This window comes from Amblyomma mixtum, chromosome 2, assembly GCF_055824585.1.
Source record: "Amblyomma mixtum isolate Tamu chromosome 2, ASM5582458v1, whole genome shotgun sequence".
In the NCBI taxonomy this organism is placed as follows: Eukaryota; Metazoa; Arthropoda; class Arachnida; order Ixodida; family Ixodidae; genus Amblyomma; species Amblyomma mixtum.
The window spans coordinates 201,774,284-201,800,037 of NC_143013.1; the positions used below are offsets into that span (position 1 = coordinate 201,774,284).

A 25,754-nucleotide genomic window follows, 5' to 3' on the forward strand; every position below is an offset into this window, starting at 1 on the left:
AGGTGGAAAAGCAGCTTTCATGTACCGCTCAGCGTCTGTTTTTAAAGATTCTCGAAGCCTAATTTCGAACGCCCTGTGCAGACCAGCTCCCTACCATAACACACAAATTTATCCTAATAACGCTCTGGCCAGTCAAAGCCAGTGACTGCTTGAGCTTTAAGAAAGAGTTCCAGTCGGCTGACTTCACAGCGTGATTTATATGTGCACTGCAAAATTATAACGCCATCAAACGCGCCTCCTTTTCGGCTATTGAAACAGGAATCTCATCAATCTTGGAACAACGTTACTTGATGGGGGGGAAATACAGTTGATGGCGGACATCCGCAACATCCACTGGAGCAGAACACTTCAGACCCGTCATGTGAGGGCTTGTGTGCTCTAGACGGAGTAATGGAAAAGTGGCTTTTTTTGTAGGATGGCTCTGGAAGGGTAAGCTTTCGTGCCGCACAACTCTTATTTATTCCTCTATCTCTGGCTCCTCTGGCCTGAATTTTGGAGTCAACGTTAAAAGAATGATATGAAAATGGTTGGACGACTTAATGAGCGACTAGTTTAAGTCCACATTTTAAGCTGAACCCTTTTCGTTACCATTCACGTTTATGCCTCATAGGTGAGTACCCGTAAGATACAGCTGTCATTTACTTTCCTTTTGAGGGACATTGCTAAGCTGCAATTCATTCATATTGGTAAACTCATCACCGACATCGGTTACGTCACAGTTCTGGCAGCATAAAACAGAGACAACTTCGAAGATCCCCGCCGGTGGGTGCGGGGATCCTTTCCTGTTTTTAGTTCATGTGAGAAACCAACGCGTAGCGTACGCCTGTCGCAGTAATGTTTGCCTCTCATGTTTGCCTCTTGCCTCTGCCGTGCCCACAGGCCATTCAGTGTTGCGCTTACTATTATTTACCGCTGCTTTGTGAACCTAGTGTCTTCTTGTGGTGATGTAGATTCAAACTCAGGACGAAATACTGAAGAGATGCTTCGAACCTTAACTGATGACGTTCGTCAGCTGAAACAAACTTTGCAAGCTACAAACAGCGAGGTAAACTAAACGTGTACTAAGTTGCCTTCAATCGATACGAAGCTTGACGACATTTCCACTCCGGCAGCTGATTACACATGCAGAGTTTATGAACTTCAGTCTAATGTCGAGAACTGGCTTTGAAAGTGGATGATTTAGAGAATAGGAGAAGAAGAGACAACCTGATTGTATAGGAAATGAACGAAACCATAGAAGAAAACCAGCTTTCCCTCGAACAGGTAGTTTCTAAAACCATTCTGGCCGACACGCTGGAGGTTCTAAACGTGGCTTTTGAGCGTATTCGTAGAACTGGCCGTCCAGCTGAGGACAAGTGTCGGCCTGTCTTTTTAAAACTTGTGGATGGCAGAGATAAGGATAATATTATGAATAATTGCGAGGAGCTGAAGGGATGAGCCTATAGCATGTCGGAAGACTTCACCCAGCGGGTACTATGAATCCGGAAGAAGCATCTGCTTCTGATTACGAAGGCAAGGGTGACAAAGTCGTGCTGTTGTTCGACAAAATTTCAGTTAATGGCAAACTGTTTTGGTGGGATGGAAGATAGCCTCTCATTAGCTTCGCAGTGACACCTTCAGTACAATTTAAGGAAAACGGGTAGTCGCAAGAGACGGAAAACTGTCTGTAGGGACACAGGTCAAAGCGATTTTTGCATTTCGAATATTAATACTCGCTGAATGTTGAATAAAATCGATGAACTAGAAGTACTCGTTTTAAATACGGTCCCGACGTTGTAGTGCAAACCAAAACTTGGCTGCATGATAGAATTCCTGATAAAACCCTACTAAGAAAGCATTGCGTGAATTGTTTCTTCAAAAATAATTCCTGACGTATAATTCGCGCCAAAGTACAGCTGCTCCCTTGTATCTTATGTAAATATGTTTTCCGTATTTCCCTATTGTAATTTATTGATGATTTTGTGCTTTCTGGATGTCCTGTTTTGTGAAAACTGTAACCTATCTATGTGTTCGTTTTTATTTTTTTTTTGTGTGTATGTCAATGTTCTCAACAATGTCTGCTCCTATGCCTTGTAACGGCTGCCTGGGCCTCGTCAAGCTGTATACCTACAGCTTTTAGTCCAGGCAGCCGCCAGAATTTTCTGGAAAATAAATGAAATTGAATTGAATTGAATTGAATTGAATAAAGACATGATACCTGACTTGCATGAAATTATCCGCCATGACTTCAGCTTTAGGGGGTGGGATAGCCGTAGTGAGAAAAAGATAACCGATTATACACTTATACCACTCCACACTATTACAGAAATGGTCTGGACCTTGCTTAATTTTTGCAATCACAGCATTTTTATTGGCCACCAAGTTCTGATCTCGGTACACTTGAAACGCTGTATTACTTCTTGGATGAACACAAAAAGCGACATGCACATGTGATTTTGTGCGATGATTTTAATGTAACAAGATACCCGGGGAATCCTTAAGCATCTCGTCTTCACGCCGGCATTGTGACTTGCTACTTGATCTTGCTTTTTCATTTAGTTTCAAGCAGGTTGTCGTTGGACCATCGTGGGTCACTGCAACCACGAGCTTGCTTTCAGATCTAGCGCTTGTTTCTGATGCTATCGACAGGCTGGGTTTTATGGTGGATCAGTTGTGGACCAAGAATTGTACCCGTCTTTAACCCACTCCTGCCTTGGCTACCAAAAGGCGGCCGGCAGTATTGAACAAACAAATAAAAAGTTTAGGACCATGCAGCGAGCTATGGAGAAGAAAATAATAGGTGTAAACTTAAAAGACAGGAAGAGGGCAGAGTGGGCCAGGGAAGAAACGCGGGTTAATGACATCCAGTTCGAAATCAAGAAGGAATGGGCGTAGGCAAGCCATAAAATGCGAAGACAAAATCATCGATGCTACTTAAGACTAATGGAAGGGATTTTAAGAGAAGGGAAGTGCAGCAGGGAGGGGGGGGGGGGGAGGGTAGACATTTAAGTGGGCGGATGAGAATAAGAAGTTTGCGCGGATAGGGTGGCCGCAGCTGTCACAGGACATGGTTAGTTTGAGAGATGTCGGATAGGCCTTTTTCCTGCAGTAGGCGCAGTGAGGCTGATGATGATGAATTTGAAGTCGAAAGACACGTGGTAAGATGCTTGTCCAGAGCCTTAATGTCGATTTCTGAGGGCTTGAATCTTGTGTTCAGAGCGACAACTGCTCTAGCGGGCCTGCAGGATCCCGGCGCCACTTGGTATCCTGGACTGCCGGCTCCATTCAAGAAACAAGCACAATATACTTAATAAAAGTTTTTCCTCCTCTCCCTCCTCCTGAGAGCGTCGATTATTTCTCTGATTATTAGTATTGACGTCCATCGGTTTTGTACGTACTGTACATGTGCTAGTGGCATAATTTAAAACGCGAACGGGTAAATTTCAAGGAATACAGCTTGTTAGGAACGGGGCCACACAAGCCCACCGCTGGAACCAGTGTTAAAGATGGGGCTTCTATCCCACCGCTGGAACCAGTGTTGGAGACGGAGGGGTCCTGGAGATGACTAACTCGTTTAGCCCCGCAGGTACCGGCTCCGAATGACGTTGTCGGACTGCGCTATCGAGGAAACTGTACAAAAGGGTTTATTCTACATATTTACAGATGAGAATCGAATCGAATGCAATGCAATATCGAATGCAATGCAATGCAATACAATGCTCCGATCACACAACAACATCCCGTTAAATACGGTTCGCGTTCCCTAGATCCCTGACTGGGGAACTTGGTTCGAATAACGTTGTCCAATCGGATGGGCCATTGATGACGCTGGCGGTACCACCCACGGCACGGGGCGGTGCTGAAGCTCTCTCGCTCTCTCACAGCTCGGGGGATGAGAAGGGGAAGACAGTCATCAAACACAGATGCGTCACCTTGACCACTGCCGCAAGTGTTCTGTGCGTTGCCTCCGTGGGAAAGCAGAATCCCGCAGACTCCTCGCAGGTGGTTGAACCTTCTCGAACTCCCCCGCCGGATGGCCGAAGCACGAGACCCCTTCGACACAGCGTCTTTCAATTAGCAGCCTCGCTCAGCGTGACCTTGCGTAGCATCATCCCGTTCGGTGAGCCGAAGGCCGACTCGGCCAACGTATACCGCTGTCCGCCGTGCTTCATGTGCATCTCTGCTTCCAGCGTTGCTGCTGCTGTCCCAAGTTCTCGCCACATCGTTGCCTAACGACGACACTCGTTTGACAGTAATTTCTCCCACGCCCGTGGTAGACAGCGTCCTTCGATCGGTTAGGTGATTTGGAGAGCAACAGCCCCGGCCGTCGTCGTCTATGCTTCTGCCGCCGGCGCCAGGCCTCGTTGTCCACTCTTAACAGCTCGTCCGCGGCCCGAAAAATCTCGAATGGCCAGCGTTCACGACCGCTGGGCAGGAAGAGATGAGGCCGGAGTCGGGTGGTAGGGCTGGTTTCCAGAAATGGCATCCAAGCTCGAACATTCAACAAAGAATGGCATCAGTCGACTGTTCCACGAGACAGGGCACTGACCCACAAGCAAGCGCTCGGAATTTGCCAAAGACCCACCAGGCTTCCCACAATGACAACAAATGTTTACTAAAACATGATTGGATTTTGGCGCAATTTTGGTGCCGAGAAAGCGCAAAATATCCCCTTTGAAATCGCCAAAGACGGACTGCTTGGACCAAGGTTAAAAATAAAAACCCACACACAGTAGGTGGTCCTACCAAGTACTCCTGTCTACAACAATAGGCTGAATCCATCAGCATTTCCGTGCGGTTTTCCGTTCCTGAAACGCATCGAGAAATTGTTTTTGGAGAGCAGGACTCCGTCTAAGCAAGCGACCATTTTTGGGGGGACAAAACTGTCATAAGCACGTTTGAGACGATGGCCAGTCTCAAATATGAACTTTGCGCCGTTCAAGTAGCTCTGGTAACCCGACAACATCTGTGCCGCCTAAACCAAACGCGCGCTCTTTGTCTAAAGCGCTTAACGCTTCTCTACATGTCAGCCTGCGGCTGACGTACTGAACATGGTGCTCTTTGTGGCCGTCGCCAACTTGACTTAATATAGCACCCAGTTCTCTATCACTGGCGTCACACTGAGCTTCTTTAACAAAATAAGTGGCCCGAATCAAAGGTCTGGACACGAGCGCTTCCCCCTGACGAGTTTTCTCTTTGGTCATTTCAGTATACGTCAGTGGGGCTCCCTTTTCGTAAGGTGTCAGTCAATCAAGGGATCAACGCTCCGCCTACGCGACGCTAAGCGTAGTTCTACTCGAGCTGCACTCCTGTGAGTGCCCTTATCTCTTGGTAGCATGGGAAATCGACACCTGTGATTTCTAACTCAGTGACACCATAGCCTTTCTAACTCAGTGACGCCATAGCCCTTATCTAAGGTAAGGAAAAAAAAAACAGTAACCTCCGATCAACTCGTTTTAACTCAAAAGTAGCCTTTCCCTGCCTGATTTCATAAACACACACAAAAAAAGAGGAATAAAAAAAAACAGCTACTTCAAATCGCCACGCGGGGGGGAAAGCTGACTCCCCGCCGCCGAGTTGAAAGGATTAGTCTTTCAGACGCGCCCGCCGGGGTCGCGCTTTGACTGATTGTACTGCGGTCAACTCGTGACAAAAGGCTGCAGAAAAAAACGATCCCCTACTCTCACTGTCGTTTCCACGCCCCCTCGAGGCTCTCCGAAAACCTTGGTCGCTCCTACAATGTCGATAACCGAATCTGGCTCTGGACAACGAGCAGTGACCAGCGCGAGAAGGTGCCTCTTTCTCTCGCCCCAAGCAGGAAGCTCGGCTACCCATCCGCCATGCACGCTTCCTAGAATGCGGTGCCAAATGTGAAGGACGATTCCTTTTCAAGTGCGCCCGCCGAACACGCCTGCATGTGTCGTCTCGGTTGTTCGACGCCTGCGTTCGCATGCGCTGAGTGCCGCGCAACCTTGCGGTTTCTGATCTCTTGGGCCGCTTTGCCTTTTTCCTAACTGGCTTTTTGTCCGGACGGCGCGGTCTAGTCTTTATTGCAGGGCGATGCCCCTTTATGCACTTCGCGCCAGTTTTGCTTGGAAAACGCGCTCTTCCCTTTTCATTACTGCAGTCAGCCTTCGAACGAGCTGCACGCGTCGCGAGATCATCAACTGCAGCTGCAAGTTTACGAGGCGCAACGCGGGAAGGCTTCCTTTCCTTCCACCGCATTTCTTTTTTTCGCACCTGTCCGCGCAACCGAATTTAGGGCTTTGAATTTGATTCGTTTTTTCTTGGTTCTTGCCCTTGTTCTTTTTCTGCGCCTAGACTGTGTCGCGTGCGTCTCCTGATGACAACTAGCTATCTCTAGTTTTTCCGTCGCACCTCGGAAATTTTCATGAAATTCCAAACTGGCCTCTGTGCCTTCGCAGCAGAGTGCCAGATCCACGCAGCTGACAGACGGACATGAAACTGCCCCTGAGATCCCCAGCTCATTCCATCGGGAGTTGTCCTCTCCAGCTTGCCTGTCGCTCTGCGCGCCATTGTCTACATTGCAGTGCTCAGCCACAACTGAGACCGCCTGGCTGTCGCTCTGCGCGCCATTCCCTGAACTGCAGTGCTCAGCTACAACTGAGCCCGCCTGGCTGTCGCTCTGCGCGCCATTCTCTCTACTGCAGTGCTCAGCCACAACTGAGCCCGCCTGGCTGTCGCTCTGCGCGCCATCCTCTACTCTGCAGTGCTCAGCTACAACTGAGCCCGCCTGGCTGTCCTTTTGCTCGGCAGCCTCGCCGGAGCCTTTGTCACTGAAGCCACTGTGACATCCCAACTCGCTCTTACCGCGGTTGTTACTCTCAAAGGGGGTTTCCGCTGTTCCTACTTCGAAACCTTTCTCGATAGGAAAATCTCCCTTTTCGCGGTCCTGCCGGTTTGACGCCTGTATCGACTCTACTGAAAGGGTCGCGCTCGCAACTGTCCCGACAAAGTTGTCCGTTGCCACTCCTACCTCACTTGGAGGAGAATCCTCGCACTCGTGTAGTTTAGACGCTATCTCGGAATGCTCTCTCTTAGCATTACGTCCAACTTCTCCGGACACGGTCTCGGATTCTGCGGCTTCTCTTGGACCACCGCACCGGTTGAACGCGTTCTCTGCCACTTCCCTCGTGGTGTCGCAATTTACCAACGCGGCTACGGTCACAGACTTTTCGGGTCTTATCTGCGGACCTATTTCATAAGCATCGCTTGCTCTTTCAGGACTTCCGGCTCTCACACTACCGCCCTTTCTTCGTATTTCGTTTTGAACTTCTAATATCTTTAGTTTCGTTGTTTCAATTTCAACCTTCCACTGTTGCCGTTGCCGTTCCTTCTCTTTTTCCCACTCTCGATCAGCTTGCTCCTTACGTGCTTTTTTCTCCCGATCGGCTTTCTCTTTAGCCTCCTGGTCGGCTTTTACTTTGCGGGCTTTTTCTTTTTCCCCTTGTACCAAATTCCACGTATCTACCAGCAGTTGATCGTTATTCTTGACCTGTTCACGAATGAATTCGCACAGTTCAATTTTGGTTACTTTGCTCGGCACTTCAAAAGACAGTTCCTCGCATATCAACAGCAAGTCCGACCTCCACAATTCCATTAGTTCCATGACAACGCCTTCTCCGCTTTGGCTCTGCTAACTCCACAATGCCTTGAGAATAACCCCTCTCAAATGACAAAGCCCTGATTCCCAGTCAAGATTATTCTCTGAATCTTACAGCCTGGCGAATCCCATAGCAAAACCAAAACGCTCACCCGTGGAGAAAGCACGATGTCGCACGGTCCATCCCAGCTGCTGCCAACCAGTGTTAGGAACGGGGCCACACAAGCCCACCGCTGGAACCAGTGTTAAAGATGGGGCTTCTATCCCACCGCTGGAACCAGTGTTGGAGACGGAGGGGTCCTGGAGATGACTAACTCGTTTAGCCCCGCAGGTACCGGCTCCGAATGACGTTGTCGGACTGCGCTATCGAGGAAACTGTACAAAAGGGTTTATTCTACATATTTACAGATGAGAATCGAATCGAATGCAATGCAATATCGAATGCAATGCAATGCAATACAATGCTCCGATCACACAACAACATCCCGTTAAATACGGTTCGCGTTCCCTAGATCCCTGACTGGGGAACTTGGTTCGAATAACGTTGTCCAATCGGATGGGCCATTGATGACGCTGGCGGTACCACCCACGGCACGGGGCGGTGCTGAAGCTCTCTCGCTCTCTCACAGCTCGGGGGATGAGAAGGGGAAGACAGTCATCAAACACAGATGCGTCACCTTGACCACTGCCGCAAGTGTTCTGTGCGTTGCCTCCGTGGGAAAGCAGAATCCCGCAGACTCCTCGCAGGTGGTTGAACCTTCTCGAACTCCCCCGCTGGATGGCCGAAGCACGAGACCCCTTCGACACAGCGTCTTTCAATTAGCAGCCTCGCTCAGCGTGACCTTGCGTAGCATCATCCCGTTCGGTGAGCCGAAGGCCGACTCGGCCAACGTATACCGCTGTCCGCCGTGCTTCATGTGCATCTCTGCTTCCAGCGTTGCTGCTGCTGTCCCAAGTTCTCGCCACATCGTTGCCTAACGACGACACTCGTTTGACAGTAATTTCTCCCAGGCCCGTGGTAGACAGCGTCCTTCGATCGGTTAGGTGATTTGGAGAGCAACAGCCCCGGCCGTCGTCGTCTATGCTTCTGCCGCCGGCGCCAGGCCTCGTTGTCCACTCTTAACAAGCTATAGAGAGCGACAAGTGGTTAACGTCAAAAGGCGAAGGCGCCCTTTCCGGAAGACAGAAACCTGTTCGCGCTGATATGTGTGTCGCTATGTAGTGTATCCAGCTTCATTCTGAAACATGCAGCGGCAAGTGTAAGTCACGTCCAAGGACTAACGAATCAGGCGGCACCCTGATGTCTAGAAAAACGAGATGAGTTTTGTACGAAACAGAGATCTTCGACACCGGCACTTCGGCCAGCATATGAATAATAGGAAACGCTGACACCACTGGTGACAGCTGGTTTATACGCCGATTAATGGTTGCAAAGAATATCGACTAAAACGAAAACGTACATGAAGGCACGGATATCATGATTACCTAGCAGATGGGCAACCAGGCGTCAGGCCCGCGTACACGTGTAGGAATCTAATGCATGCTCGGAGTCAGTACTTTTGAAACGAATGAACCTAATGTCCGCTTGTCACGGGTGCTATTAAATTCAGCACTTTGTGGTGTGCATGATTAGCAAGAAGAGAGCAGCACCACAGGAGTTTTCAAAGAGAAACATGTCATGAAGGATACCTTGAGTCCACGTTTCTTCTCTGCGTTTTGTCTCGTGGTTTTTTGATTTACTACGCGGCAGAGGCAACTCACTACTACCTGCTAGTTTTTATGCGAAGCATATTGCTAGAGCTACCACTCACGCCGTCGCCGTGGGACCCCCACGTGACACCGTGACGTCAAACCACGTGGCATCGGATGAGAGAGCCGGCCTCCACCTCGCGCCGTCGCCGTGGGACCCCTAGCCGTCACGCCACGTGACACCGTGACGTCACACCACGTGACATCGGATGAGAGAGCCGGCCTCCACCTCGCGCCGTCGCCGTGGGACCCCTAGCCGTCACACCCGCGCATTCCCGCGCATTTCGAACGCGCGTTCACACTCGGTGTAGGTGAAACGCTCGCTCCACCGGGCAGGCAGACGCGGCTTCCGTGGCAATCCAGGCGCTCACCCAACGCGCGTCTCGGGGTTAGTCGGCGTTCCGCTGTAGCCATGCCGTTGTCTTCCCCCACGACGAAGGCTTCTAGTGGTTGTATTAAAATGACCAAGTATTCAACCAAGGAAAGCCATGTATTACCAAGCCTAGCCACTAATATGCTTCGCATTCCCCAGGCTTAGCCAAGCTGAGCCTCAGCAATTTTTTTTCTCTATTCCAAAGTGAGTGTTTCTTTTGTGCTTTACATGCCTTGAAATCTGAAAATTGCTGCAGCCTTACGATGGAGACAATTTTCACGCAACCTAAAGTACAATCACTAATATTTGTTTATCTCCTAGAGCAAAGTGTTAAATTATGTTAAGTGTTGTTTGTTAAAAGTATGCGGAGCATAACTGCCTGTGTAATTTTCGTCTGTTTGTTTTCCCTATATTTCAAAATGCACGGATCATAGAAATGCACGTACATCACCATGCCTCGTTGTGTTTTTCTTGTCTGTATAAATATGACCATGGCCATACTTTCTTGTCCCCCCCCCTTATGTAATGCCCAAACCAGGGCCCTTAAGGGATAATAAATGATGATGATGATGATGATTATCTGCTGCGTATAGACTTAGCGCCAGACAGGACAGTCTTCGTTTTCAGTGTTTATTCATCCTTTGGAACGTTTGTGACATCGTCGTCAGTTAGTAAGGGTGAGGATACTTTATACAAGATAGGAAGTCATGTAGGTGGCTTTCGCCAAATAATGCGCTGTGAATCACGCAGCTAAACGTTTGCGTTGCGGCAGACCTGATGCCACGTCGTGAGCGTGTGGCATCAGGTGTGCCTATTAAGATGTTAGGTTATTTGCTTGGTCGCCAACTCTTTCCGCCGTTTCCGGTCCAGCACGGCTAAGAGAGCAAAGAGGCAGCCGACGCAGCCGTGAATGCCAGCTTGTAACTGATACAGTCCATCGTAGCTCCCTTTAATGTCACGAAAGTAGCCTGGAAAAAAAAAGGGTTTAGGTGAGTTAGGCTTTCCTCAGTAAGAGTTATTGGCAAAACCTTTTTGATAAGGCCTTATAAAGTTTGCACCAAGAGCTCGTTGCGGACAGTTTCGCTCAGCTAGGCTCTCTTCGTCGCGCTTCCTTCAGATTAAAGCCGATTAAATCCGCGGTGCCATCGGCAGCAAAAACAGCTTTGTATGAAATTAGCTTGGAAAATCCCAAATCGAAAAAAAAAAGATTGCACAAAAGTATGCTTGGCCCCCTGAGGCCGAACAGAGTGCTCTGATAGAAAAATTAACCATCCACTACATGTGCTGGAAATGATAAGACTTGGGCAATAGAAAACAGTGGATCTTCGAGAAACACTGTTCCTTAGTGCTGCCATATTCGTGCCGTGCTGGACAGTGATAGTGGTTCTTTCGAAATAATCTCACCAAGGATTGTGCATTACTGCAGGTAGAGAGAGGCAGGCACTCCCAAGAATCTCGCCATGTATGTAAACGAACCTGTGCTGACGGAGGCTTAGCTCAGCTGCGCCTATACTAATACCGGTTACCGCGAGCCTCCAATGCGCATGTGCAGATGGTTCCGACGCTGTAGTATGCCCAAAGCTGAGATGCACGTGACCGAGCGGCGCCAGTTGCGCATGCGCACCGAGGGCTCGTGCTACACGGTGAGCGGTTGTGGTATGAGCTGTGCTAAAAGTAGAGTTTTAGCACAGTTTATGCTCTCTATCGACACCGCTTACCGCGTGCCTCCAATACGCATGCGCTAATAGCTCCTAGGTGCTATTGTTGTATATGGCTACTACAATAAGCGGTGGTGGTAGTCGGAATACGCTATTCTAAAACTGTCTGCCTGTATTAGCTAGCCTGCATTTTTCCCGTCCCTGTATCCTTTACGAATGAGCCAAGCTGACTCCAAAACATTGCGTTTGCTTAAGAAACCTTGGGCTTCTTTGGCCGTTTTTTCAGTTGTACTGAAGTGCATAATATAAAGCTGTTTTACGGGTTATTTTAGAGGTGTACCATATTTATTCACTGAATTCTTTGAGGGGAAACTTGGCGAAAATTGCGTAGAAAGCTGCATCTCAAAAAAGGGCACGTAACATTAAAGCTTGCCTGCGGCTGATAGGTCCAACACTTGCGGCCGTTTTCGCATAGCAAGACATAGCTCTGCGAAGCCAAAGCGGCTTTCCTGGACCTTTTCTGGATGGAGTGGTCAGCAGCTGGGTGCAGTACACAAAACAGTTGCTTCCTCAGATACTTCTTTTATGTGCCGCCGCGGTGACTCAGTGGTTACGGCACTCGGCTGCTGACCCGAAAGACGCGGGTTCGATCCCGGCCGCGGCGGCTGAATTTCGATGAAGGCGAAATCCTAGAGGCCCGTGTGCTGTGCGATTTCAGTGCACAATAAAGAACCCCAGGTGGTCGAAATTTCCGGAGCCCTTCACTACGGCGTCCCCACAGCCTGAGTTGCTTCGGGACGTTAAACCCCAATAAACCAAACTAAACCCAACTTTTTTTTACGTATACTTTCTATCAAATCCTTCCTTCGTGTAATGTGTACGCTACTGCATGCAACAAGTGGCACGATTTTGTGTCGGGAACTTCATTGTCAATCGAGTCCATAGTTAACCTAGACTGGTACTTACCGGTGATAGTCGGATTGCCAAACACCAAAGGTAGCAGAGTGACTCCGGCTACTCCATAGCCGACGGGAACAGCTTCGATACCGAAGCGGTCTGCAATAACAACCGGCTTCAAGCTCATCAAACACCCTAAGAGCATTGTGGCGCACGAGCACACCAGAATGTACGATAGGAACGAAGATGTGGCCGGTAGTGCGAGAAGTGTGGCGGCTAGCAGAAAAAAGCACGCAGACACCAGCGTCGTCCTGCGCACGATGCGATGGTCGCCGATCAGAGGCAGCGCCACCCGGCCTAGTAATTCGGCCGGCGCGCAATAGGTTACGGCCAGGTCGGCCTGAGCGCGAGCCGACCCTTTGTCAAGAGCGTAGTCGACTATTGTGGTAGGAAAGACGGCCAGCGTGTAGTCTACCGCCACCACTGCTAGCACGAAGACGTAGAAACGAGGCGATGCAAGAAGGTGGCAAACTTGTTGGGATAGAGAATACTGGTGGGACTTGTCTGTAATGAACTTTTCTTTCGAACTTGAAACTGCGGCGGCATGTGCACCGCCGGTGTCACTTCTAGTCTCTGTTTTAGTTGGTGTAGTTCTCTCTTCGATGCTGGTTGTCTTCGTGGCACAGTGATCCTCCTGCACCATCTGGAGTGTCCAGAAGCTCGGCTTGAGGTAAGAGTTCGCAGGAAAGAAATTTGAGCGGTGTGCTTTCTCAGCAAGGGCTTCATTACTCTCTGGCAAATATGCCTGCACTACTTTTCGACTTTTTACCCCGTCACGCATGTAGGTGGCAGCGTTTGCTGGTGAAGGGGATTCGATGCGGAACAAGCGCAAATCACTTTTTGCGATTGCCAACTCAGCTGCGGAAACCCGCAACTGCACCGGGTCCATGGAACTGGCTGAGCAAGGAGTTACTTCATGAGGTGCTGGGCTCGCATGGCGTTCGGGTGAAGGTGCTTCCTCCTTGCTTTTGGTGCTTTGAGTACATAGCCACGGCGGTTCTTTGAGGAGCAAAGTGAGCGCCGTCACGTTCATGCTGAGCGCGGCGTACACGAGCATTGCTCCCCTGAAACCGTAGGCCTCCTTGAGAGTGCTGAGTATTATGGGATAAAGCAAGGAGCACATTGAGTAGCCGGTGAACTTGAGACCACTGGCTATGCCACGGTACTTGTCGAAGTACATCATGACAACGTTGATCAGGGTCACGATGAGGACGCCGACGCCCGTACCTGCGAACGGGCAAGAAGTTTTGAACACAATTTTAGCATAGTTGTTCTCGCATTCAGTTCATTTTTTTATGTAGGTCACTCAGCAGCGGCCCTCACATATGGATATATGCGCTCATTAACCTTTACGACATGCTTTAAACATGACGTAAAAACGAAATATGTCCAATAGGATTACCGAAAGCAACCCTGAAAGTAATTAGCACTGCGGTGTAAAAGGCGCGTTGCACAAACAAACAACTCGCGCTCAGTTCTCAAGCGTTACTTTAGGACACATTCGTGCGATTACTTCCTGCTCCTCTAGATGTCTTCTTTGCCTTCTGATAACTTTCTTTCAAAACAGCTACACTAAGCTTTGAGGCAAATTTTCCGCGTCTTGGTATAGATTACTGTAGATGGAATGCTCGTTACGTCTCTGTATTTATATAAACCTGTTTCCTAAGGAGCTAGGTTAAATGTATTACTATTAAGAAGAAGATACGCAATGTCCCGCTTTTTCTCACTGGTACTTAAAGCGAGTAGCATCCTCGGTTTCGCAGAAATATTTCGACGCTAGAACAGGATATATATTTATTTTATGATTGGCGCTAAATTCATTTATTAATTATGAAAAGTGTGCGGCCGCTATTATATTTACTTTGTGAGTATGACTTCGCTCGTGCACATACGCACAGCATTAATTCAGTCACGCAGCAAGCAATTTTGTATACAGTTTGATTAATTTCACAGAGCGACATCAGTGCCGAGAAAAGAAAACGAACGCACATGTACTACGTAACCTCGACAAAGCAGTAGGCAAGGAGACGGAACTCCGCTACGCATTGTAGCCTTCAGAAAATCTGCAGTCGCATAGGATGCGCATGAGGGGCAATATACTAGTGCAATGATTAATTAGCAGGAAACAGACTGCAGCTAGAGCGTACAGCCTTTGCTAAAAGTAACCAGGCTGCACGGTTTGCTTGTCAGTCGCATATTAAAGCTGTTATGTCAGCCCTGAAGCTCTGAATCTCTGTATGGTGAGGAGAACCCCTGTCCTGACCTTCAAATAAGTTTTTGATCTTTAGGGAAGTGGTGAGGATTCTACAATATTAAGGCGGAAACTTGGGCTAGTTGGAAAGCGTTTGGATTCATATTTGCTAGCGCTTAGTGAACACACGGGACAAGAACAAAAATACAGCGTCTGTCCGGTGTATTTGTGTTCTTGTCCCGTGTGTTCACTAAGCGCTAGCAAATATGACTCTACAATATGAATGAGAAGCAAAACATGCAGCCTGGTTACTTTTGACAAACACTGCACCTCTGTTTCGTCAAGGAAATTTCACCTATCAGCGAGAAGGCACGGGTGCAAGTCAGAAATTTACCATGAATAACGCCGAGCGTCACAGACATCCAAGCTATGCTGGGCGCCCAGACGGAGCCCAGTAGTCCACCCCATAGGAAGACGCTCCCGGCCAATCCTATATGGAAGACGGACAGGCGACGCTGGGCCACGTAAACAAGAAGACCTGCGAAGGAGGAGACCGCACCGAGATTGGCAATGTTCTATTTGACAGCTCCGGGTACTTGGCATCAAGCAAAGTTGAAAGGAAGACTTTGCCTGTATGCCGGAGCAGTCTTTAGCTTCCTGAATAATTGCATTGACCGCAAGTCAATTCGCGGCCTCTTAAGAAGTGGTGCAGTGGCTCAGTAGCCGCTATACACTGTTTTTTCTACTGGGGAAAGGCGTACCGCGATGATCTGGGAGCGACACTTTGTGAAAGCACTACCAATTTGGGGGAGGCAGTCACTTTATGTATTTTATGGATTTTTTTTATCAGTCACAATTTATGTCCATTCATTGCTTCAATCTGGATGCAAGCTTTTCAAGTTCAGGATATATGGGGAAATAAACCTGCAGAGTTAATTATACTCCCGTCACAAGGGCATTTTCAGTGCCCATTGAGTCAATAGACATCGAACTCAACCGGGATCAGCCAGTGCCGCACGATGGTTTTCGATGACCATTGAACTCGATGGATATCGAATCAGTAAAGGTTCGCGAATGGTCTTTGTAAGCTGAAGGGCCATTGAGAGCAACCTCGCACTCACCATATGTTCAGAAAACAACAAATAAAAACTTCAAATAAACAAATTATCTTTTTGATTTAATGGCAAAATTTTAGATCACATTAGCCACTTCATAAACTGATTTTTATTCGGTAGTCAAAATGACAGTTGCGCAGAACGCCTGGCGGTCGGATATAAACAAACCGACGCTGTTCTTGTTGTGAGGCGTTGCGGCGTTTCGCCTAGTTTCTTTTTTTCGCTTCTTAGCACACTTGGCTACAACCGAGACCAAGAAGTGCCCCACAAATTCTGCAATGATGGTAACTATGAACACGACAAAGGATCACTGATCTGTGGCAGCTTCGCGGCGAAGAGTGAATACTTAAGGAACGAAGTGCGCATCTCTGCCCGTCGTCCCGCTGCCACCGCTGTCTCTAGGTTGTGCGGAACTCTGAAGTATTTGAATAACTTTTTCCGAAGAAAGATCCACTTAAAGTCCAGCGGGCAAGTTAAGCGCACTTACGGGGAGTGCACTTCGGCATCTCGAGTGACACTTTGGACTACGCGGTGCTAAACGGGAAAGCAAAGTGCACTCGTGGTAAAAAAAAAAAAAAAAAAATGGGAACAGAAAGTGAGCGGAATTTCTGAACAGGACGATGGAAAAGAAAAAAAACTAATAATACTTGATTGCTTAACATGATAGCGCAAATAAAACGAGGTTCAACAGTTTGTAAGGATGAAAATAATGAAAATAGAAGAAAAGCCAAGACCAGCCAACACTATCCAGAATTTCGACAACGAACAAGATGGCGGCAGGCACCGATCTTGCATCTGATCACGTTTACTTGTTTTGTTGCTTCGCTTGTAGCTATAACCAATGAACTTTTGTTTTGAAAACAGTGTTATAGCACGTAAAATAAAGTTGTAAGTACTTTTTATGTACTATAAATTTTGTACCATTGGAACCGCTGGCGTCGAGGCTACGCACTCGACCAGCAAAGTGTGGTCCGTGTACGCACTCTCAGCGGAGTGCACTCTTCCGCGAGTGACACTCCACTTGCGTCGTTTAGATGCGGCGAAGTGTACTTACAGCGAAGTACACTTTCCTTAAGTGCACTTAACTTGCCCGCTTGACAGGGGTATTACTCCAACACTGGGCTCACTCTACTCAACTTCACTTCGTATTTTTTCAAAATTTTTCTGCCCCTAGTGCCATATGTTGACTACTCACTCAATGATCATTGAAATTTGCCCTATGGTAGCGTTACGTTCGGATGGCCCTCGAAAATTTTGATGGCCATTGACTAAATGGGAATTGAGATTGCCCGTGTGATAGGGGTATTATACTCACGCCCGCCGCGATAACTCAGTGGGTTTAAGTTGTGCTCGACTTCCGGGCGCATGGTCGCATTATGGAATGGCAGGCGCGTTTCACTCAGGCAAAATGCTCACAACACGCTCATGTGCGATTTTATGTCAGTGCACATCAAAGAAGCTAGGTGGTCGGAACAATCCTCGAGCCTTAAGTACCGACTTTCTCATTACCAACGAGCTTCTTCAAAAACGGTAAACAATCTCCCCCCCTCCGCCCCCCATACGGTCAAACTACAATTAGTTAAACTTTCATATTTATAACGAGCCCCTCATACCCCTTCTCTTGTTTGCTTAATTGCTTAGCGAGGGCCTCGGTTCTGGCAGTCTTGACGCCATAGGAAGCATAAGAGGGTTCTCACGCAGCTTCCACCCTCTCCGTTCGATGACGTTCTACGTCACACCTGCGGCAACTCAGGACGGTCTACGTCCGCCGCTTATGAACGTGGGTGGCGCTGATGAACACTCTCAAGGTTAGGTTACTTGTAAACATAAATACCCCCGAAAGCAGAAGATTTGACAGCCGTCGCCGTAGCTCAGAGGTTGAGCACCGGACGCGTAATTCGGAGGTCGTGGGTTCGGATCCCACAGGCGGCAGTGGTTGTTTTTTCTTCTGCTTTTCTAATCAATAAGCTTTCAGCGATAACATATTCAGTAATATTCTAAATTGATCAACACCACAAAATAAAATAAATAAATTAAAAAATCCCCTGTGCCCCTTGGTTTCTGCGGCTGTTGGCTTCTTTCATATTTATAACGAGCCCCTCATACCCCTTCCCTTGTTTGCTTAATGAACTGAGTGTAAATCTTGCACTTCCATTGCTTTTGGACTTCTTAAGCCCATACTCTGTATTATATGTGAAGCTAGACGCATAGAGCTATGCTGAGTGTTGTACCTGCCGTGATCTTTTGCGTCAGGAAGAATACAAACACAGGTTCAACGTATCGAAGTTTTACATCGTCACGATCAAATGCATCGGTATAGAATTCTTGTGCAGTTGGCTATGTTCGACGTATGTGTGCCTGAGTACTGAATGTTGTGGAAGCATTTGTTTTCGCCAAACGTTGGGGCGGTATAGTATTGTTTTTATCGCCAATAAACTGCCTCATGATACCAAATTAAATTGTCAGTACAATATCTTCTTCCGAAGCACAACGACTACGTTGCTCGTCGATCGGTTTCCAGTGGAGAGCAAGCCGATTAATAGAGCTTCTTTCCACCGGCTGCAACCGCTATTGCAGTTCGCCTCGCTTCACCTGTCGTCTTGCCTTTCCGCTATTCTCTTAACTATGCCTTGCACCACACAGCAGCAGTAAAACAAAGCGATTCGCGCAGAAATGAGCGTAGGAAACAATGTACTACAGAGACAGACGCGGCCTTAGCTTTCTAAGCGCCGCTAGCGTTACTGGTGCACTTTCCTTAATGCCAGCGCCCTCTACGCTTTTCATTGCTGCGGCCACCAACTTGTCCAATTGATCCGCGTTCGAACGGCACACTTTCAGTAATTCTAGCACACTAAAATGGATCGCAAAGCTTGACAGGAAAACAACCTGCATTTGATTATTACGACGATCATGGTGGCATGTTATGACCCAAAGGCGGCTGTGGCCATGGAACAGGGTATCTTCGTCTTCGGTGGGGGTCAAAGAGTCATCTCCCTAGCATTTCGCCCCGCGCAGGAGTACGAAGCCAGGTGAAAGTTTGTACCTATTGTACCACTGGTGGGTGCCCGGTGGCACTGGGTAGCGAACTCCGCACCTCCCGTATGCGAGGCGAATGCTCAAACCGCTAAGTCACTTCTGCAGTACACAGGATTTGATCAACCTGCTAGCCGCTTTCGATCGCACTTATACTATTGCCATCGCTAGTGAACTAAATTTCGACGTCAGGAAGCAAGAGCAATTCTCCGTGGGCACGGCATCAGAGAAGTCCAATTTCGAAACCAATCTTGGAAAGCAGACATCACAAACAATGCGCATCAATCTGGCCTTCGTGAGGCAAAGTAGATTGGGACGCATTTGCCTGACCACAGAGCAGGTGCAATTGGGATGGAAGAGAAAGAAATGACAGAAAGCAAATAAACAAAGAAGCCAATGGCAACAAAGAACATTCTCGTTATTTAACTGTCATTCAATTGTCCACCATGAAGCCTTCATTAAAAATTATTGTCAACGACCATGCTGAAGACGCTGCGAATACCGGCGGTATAGCTGCGATAGGTCTCCTTTCAAATGTGATTACCACAGTTAGTGCCGGCATTCGCAGCACCTTCAGCATGGTCGTTGGTAACGTTTTTTGAGCAGTAGCACTCAAGCCAAAGTGGCTTTGGAAGTTATACGTACCGATTTCAGATCAGCGCTAGCAGAAATACCAAGGCTACTCTCCAAGATATTGAGTCGAACCCGGACATTTCGAATTTTTGCAGATATCGAATAGAAATATTATAGCTTTGAAAGTGGCGTGTAAAAGTGTAGGAAACTCGCGCAGTACATCCTTCGATATATTTAACGCTGCTCTTAGCCGCGCTCTTCGATTACTTTTCGGGCGTGGAGACGGGTAAGCTGCACGGCTTTTGGCACATGTTGGAACAGCTAGCGCTGTGAAACCGCGTGACGAGGTAAAGTTGGCGCTTGCTTGACGATCCATTTCGTTCCCTTGTATTTATTATCAACGCCACGTCGCTGTCGTACGATGAATCCGGCATCAACTAAGTTTAAGAAAATGGGCTGCTGGGCGAGTTGGTCAGTCATAATCAGCAAAGGGTAGTGCGCACACTCAAACAATAGATGGGAGGGGTACTGCGCTCATGGTGTACCCTTCTCGACTTCGTGAGTGCGCAATGCCTTTTGTTTGTCTAACTAAAGCGTAGCCGAGGTCCTCGCGAGCGTGCTTCGCTCGCTTCACTACCGAAGGAGTTGCTGGAAGCAACTGCACCTGACTTTTAATCACCGATTATCCTTTTTAAAGATTAGTGGCAACCGGATTAGACATCCTATGATAGACAGGGGCAAGTTCCAAAGTGCCATCGGCTGCGGCTTCGATGCGAAGCAGGTTATGCCTACAAATTCCTAGCGAGCGTTATGCTGCCAACATGCTGGCTTGCTGCACGTCGCTGCAGTAAGCGTGTCACTAGCATTAGTGTAGTGTAATCTTGTACCGGGATTAAATATAAGCTTGCCTACTGCAATTTTTTTAATATTTTTGTATTTACAATTGTTATATATTGGACTTTTTCGCAATGCCCTAGGAGTTCGATATATCAGGCGTTCGACTACTGCCAACTTCAAGATGGCCAAGCATCACCTTGTGTGCGGATTACTTAAGGAGATCAGTGATGCTCCTCATAAGAATCCTTTAAGAACTATAAGAATTGACTTGGAGAAAACAGTAGTAAGTAAGCAAAAGTAAATGGCCCACATTACGGCACGGATTGACTAACCGGCAGAGTGGGAGATGACCGACATTACGCTGGTCGGCCATGATGCTGACGCTCTGTCCACGTTGAATTCTTCAATGAAAGACACATAGAAGAAGCCAGAATTCGTCACCATCACCACTGTGAAAAATGCAGCAAGGCTGGCGGCCCCCGCCACGCTCCAACCACGGTCCATTCGCGGTTTTGGACGCTCAAATCGCTGACTCTGCACAGGTATGCAATGTACAGTGTTAATTAATTTATTAACATGACTTTACAGCAACTAAAATGGCATTGAATTAAGGATACACAAACAGACATTACAGAAGATAGAAATGCAACACGAAATGCAAGTAAAGTAAAAAAGAGATGAAAGTAGAGAGCAAATTCAAAGTCAAAATAATGCCAGTTAAATATGTACATACTGGGTAAGCAAAGGACAGAACAAAGCCAAAAATGTATACAGGATCAATGGTATTGATGCGACACCCGTTAGCACTAGTGTTCCGCCTCAGACGGAACAGCCGGTGCCTCTTAAGGGTTCAGACTGTGCGAGCGGATGGCGTGATAAAATTCGCCAATCGCACTGTGAAAGGGCATACCTCCGCTCCAGTCTCTCGATCCAATCTAGCCATCACAACGGGACACGCCATACTCCCTCCTCACTTCAGAGCCCAGCGAGCGTCTTAGTCGCGCGCTGTAAGCTGTGTCTCACGACGGATACGGCCAGCTCGAGGAAGATCTTTTCATGGGAGAAATGACCCGCCTCGGTGGCTCAGTCGTTAGGCCGCTCGGCAGCTCGAGCGCTAAGCACAATGACACTGGCCGAGTTTCGATGGAGGCGTTCTGCAAAATACTCCCGTAAGCTGAGCGATGACAGTGCACTATGAGGAACCGCGAGTGGGGAAAATTACTTGAGCTCTTAAAAAACGGCGCCTATTTCCATACTTTTTCTTCATTTATAATGAATAATGAAGAGTGGAGGACCGGCATACTCCCGCATGAATGGCGCTCCGCTGACATCAACATAATTCCTAAACCAGCCGAGCCTCTGGCTCTCCAGTAACTTCGTCCCATATCCCTGACGTCGTGCGTTGGAAAACTGATGGAACACACCGTGCTCAACCGGCTCCACGCACACTTAGAAACTAACGCGTTCTTCCCTGACACCATGTTCGGGTTCCGGTCGCATCTCTCGATCAAGAAGTGCGCTTCCAGCTAAAAGATGAAGTGAGAGATCATCCTTACAGGACCCAGGCCCGTGCTGTGCTGGCCTTGGACCTAAAGGGGGCGTTCGACAACGTGCTGCATGATGCTATCTTGGCAGCCCCAGTGATGTCACACTATAGCCAGCGCACTTACGACTACGTGAGGGTCTTTCTTTCAGATCGAACAGCTATACTGCGCATAAGAGACGTACACTCCAAACCAATCTGCCTCACAGGTCGGCGCCCCCACAGGGCTCGGCCCACGTTGTTCAACGTTTCGATGGCGGGCCTTCCCCCGCTGCTCTATAGAATTCCTGACGTACACCATGTCCTTTACGCCGACGACATCAGGATATGGATGACGACAGGCTCGGAGGGCCACATTCAAGATAGCCATCAAGACGTCAAAGAGGGGACGCAAAACTACGGGGCTGAGAGCGGGCTTACGTGCTCACCTGAGAAGTCGGAACTACTCGTTATCCGCTCACGCTCGAGGACCGATGCAACCGATGCAGTCGAATTCGATATCGACCTCCACCTCGAAGGCACTCCCATTCCTAGAGTAGACAAACTGCGGGTGCTTGGCCTGTACCTACAAAGGTGCAGCCCGTACCGAACACAGCTTCCTCCATTGTCACAATGTGTTGTCAAATAGCTGTTCAGGCCCAGCGGACGGATTATGACAGTAAGGTTCGAAAAGCGTTGTATACGGTTTCACCCTTTCATATTCTCTCAATTATTTTACTCTTCTGGGACGAGGGCCTTCGGAAACACCAAATATTTCATGAAACCGGCGGAACTTGCTTCTTTCCAAATCTTTCTTGCTGTTGTTTGCACGCTAGTCGGCATTTATTGTTTTCCTATTGTACGTTCGACCATCCTAGGGAACGGGATTACAAGGGTCAAGCTTTAGTGCAAGCAATACGTCCATTACATATGCTTTAGTTCCTCCAGAACATCACAGCGTCGCGTTTTGCCCCTTAGGTTGCCTGCTGATAAAATCGTTATCTCCTAATTACCCAAAGCGCAAATTCTTAAACATTGCATAAGATAAGAAAAATAACGAACTGTACCAAAATAGGAAAAATAGCCTTAATCTAGAAAGCTAGGTTAACTCGCCTGCGCAGTTATGAAAGATGCGTCGTGAAGAATTTCGCTCTTTTCGAACGCTTTCTGGCTCGAAAAGGCTCACTTCGAATTTTTTTCTTCGCTTAGGAAAGGCCAGGCGGGTCAACCAAAACCCGAATATATGGTCATGCTGGGGGGAGGGGGATCTTACTATTTAAATATCGAGTTGATATAAATGCTCGTTTAAGAGGTAGGGGGCGCTAAATTAGAAAATGTCATGTTTGTCCCCTGTCGGGTTTTCCTCTACTTCCCCTATGCTTAGTCACATTATCGTCAGCAGCAGCCTGACAACGTCCACTGCAGGACAAAGGCCTCTCCATATCTCTCCAATTAGCACTGTCCTGTGCCAACTGCGGCCACCCTATCCCCACAAACTTCATAATCTTATGCACCCACCTAATTCTCTGCCGCCCCCTGCTACGCTTGCCTTCACTTGGAATCCATTCCGTTACCCTTAAGGACCAGCGCCTGTCTTTCCTTAGCATTACATTCCCTGCCCACGCCCATTTCTTCCGCTTGATTTCGACTAGGACCTGTAGTACATGCGACGCTCTTAGCACTGGCCGGCTTGAAACTCTGAACAGCGTTATAGGTGTGATACAAATTAAAAAAAGAAACCTAGATGCAACTTCCATGACGCTACCGAACAAAGGCTGATACATTTAAGGTCAGCGCACCGGACGACAAGGCTTCGCGGGGCACCTGTTTGAGACTCCCCCCATTGTAATGACTATACGTTTGGGCGGAGCGTACGAAGGCACTCTCAGCAAGAATGCCATACAAACGCGGAACTTGGAGATGGGGCCAGCAGAAACTGTTGACGACAGCATAGACTGCAACGCTATGGCACTAGAAGAGAGGGGCAGTGCACTGCAGGCCAGGTGTTTCGCCTGAATAAAGTCACTACGCGAACAATCAAAAAGTGTTTCCGGGCGACTGGGAATAACCTATATACACGGCAGAAGCCCCCGTTGCAGACTGGAGTTGACTGCAAACATACCCTATGCAATATCAAGCGACTGCTTGCAGAGCAAATCAGAGTTGTTTTTTTTGCAACTATGTGGATTATTCTTAAAAAAAAAACAAAGCCTGCAGCGCTGCTCAGGCTAAGTCTCTGCGGTGCTCTACATGTGGAGGCGAAGTAGTAAAAATGATTCGTTTAATATCTGCGTTGGTAGCGAGGATACAGTCTGCAGTAAATATATCCAGTTCGTAATATTCTCATCCGCTGCTTCTCAAACAAGTCGAAATACGAGTGAAAGATTTGACTGGTATATATTACTCAGAGCGCCGTATCTTCCTTGCATCAAACTGCTTCTATTTTACCGATCAAAATACAATTAAAACAGGAAAAGAAAATGCCAAATGAAACCGAAACGAAATGGCAGTAGCAGCGCGGCCTTGTCAGTATTAATCGCCACGCAGCGATAACGCCACAGACATCAGAGTTAAAGCTCCTACTACGGGCGACAAATCACTAAAGAGCGATTAGAAAATGATGCCTCTTTTCATGAAATGTCTGATATGAGTCAACGACCGTGTCTATGAGTTAGAATTTGAAGCTTGCGAATGGGTATGCGTCCGTATTTTTGGGATGCCCGAAAAACACAGGCAAGAAGATGCATTTGGTCCTATGCGCAAGTAAAACTTCCTTGTAATTATTTTTGCTCTTTATAATATAGTATGACAAACCCACCGCGGTGGGTTAGTCGTTACGGCGCTGGGCTGCTGGCCCGAAAGACACGTGCTCGATCCCGGCCGCGGCGGCTGAATTTCGATGGAGGCGAAATTCTAGAGGCCCATGCATTGTGCAATGTCAGTGCACGTTAAAGAACACCAGGCAGTCGAAATTTCCGGAGCCTTTCACTAAGGCGTCCCTCATAGCCTGGGTCGCTTTGGGGTGTTAAAACCCAATAAATCGAATCAAATTAAATCAAAAAGTATGGCAGAATAACGTTCTTGACGTCACAGAATCAATGTAGCCAGCAGCAATAAGTTGAAATGAGGGCAGGAAAAGGTCAAGCTTTAAACGTGAGCCGAAAAATTAAACGTCCCATTGCTGCGTAATCTGACAGAAATCATTAGAAAGAAAGAACACGCCGCAAACGCGAAACTTAAAAAAAAAAAAAACATATACCCTTTAAAGGCTGCGCATGTCACATTAAAGAGATAAGCACGTTTATGTGAACTCATGGCGAAAATATCCTACCATTTCTGCGCTCCGTATCATGTACGTCACCGCTGTAGGGGCTACAGAAAAAGTCCTCTTGTAAGCATTATCGCTCCGCGCGTACAAACGTTTACACACTTGTCTGCCGCGCTCTAACAGAGGGATCCGCTGTACGACAGCGACACCTAACGTTTGCCTCTACGTTCTGGATACCTTACTGTTAGGCACGTGTTGTGTGTGTTAACGTTTCGTTTTACGTCACAGTGGTGGCGACATCCGGTGAGCAATACATTTCTTGCTCGACAGGCGAATACAGTGACGCGGAATGAATGCTGTTCCACAATGCACGACGAACATCTGATGCGTCCCCGCTGAATGTTGAAAGAGCTCCGGCAGACAGATGGGAAGCAGGTGGTGTCACAGCAGAAAGGAACCAGAGTTCACGCTAATTTTTAACAAAGTTTACATGCACATTCCGAAGATGACAGAAGAGTTTCCAGCAAAGCTGAACGGATGTGATGATTTAGAGGGTAGGTGAGGGGTGGCGGTCGCTACCACCAAAAATGCTGAAGCACACAAAAAGTAGCCAAGTGCTGAGTTTAGACGTTGACAAGGAAGAAATTACCTGGAAACGCAGCCCGTAATAAGCTCAATAAGCAGAGAGTGAGTGCATGATGTGCCTACCGTAAAGTTTCATTTATTTTGTAATAATAATCAGCAACGCTAAAGAGGCATCATACTTATCTAAAACTTAATTCCTCCCTACCTTTCTACTCCTCACCCAATCTATAATGCCCTGGCGCCGCCCATGCTCGACCGGACACTCACTACAACGCGAAACAATTTCTGGT

At 47.9% G+C, this 25,754-nt stretch overlaps 1 protein-coding gene across 1 annotated transcript; it reads right to left on the reverse strand.

Moving 5' to 3' along the window:
- Positions 1-10,341: 10,341 nt before the first annotated feature.
- Positions 10,342-20,593, reverse strand: LOC149362238 (uncharacterized). The gene is made up of 4 exons (XM_089569670.1): positions 20,422-20,593; positions 14,926-15,069; positions 12,350-13,567; positions 10,342-10,693 (listed from the first exon to the last, which is right to left on the reverse strand). The coding sequence occupies exons 1-4, from the start codon at positions 20,591-20,593 to the stop codon at positions 10,548-10,550; spliced, it is 1,680 nt and encodes a 559-aa protein (XP_089425796.1). The 3' UTR covers positions 10,342-10,547.
- Between the last annotated feature and the right edge of the window lie 5,161 nt (positions 20,594-25,754).

Bases quoted from the DNA above. Each gene is read 5' to 3' on its own strand.
- LOC149362238 (XM_089569670.1), bottom strand. From the start codon at position 20,593: ATGGACCGTGGTTGGAGCGTGGCGGGGGCCGCCAGCCTTGCTGCATTT. The intron at 15,070-20,421 runs GTTAGTCAATCC...CCTCCTTCGCAG, and splicing joins GGTCATCTCCCACTCTGCCG to GTCTTCTTGTTTACGTGGCC. The intron at 13,568-14,925 runs GTAAATTTCTGA...GCCCGTTCGCAG, and splicing joins GACGCTCGGCGTTATTCATG to GTACGGGCGTCGGCGTCCTC.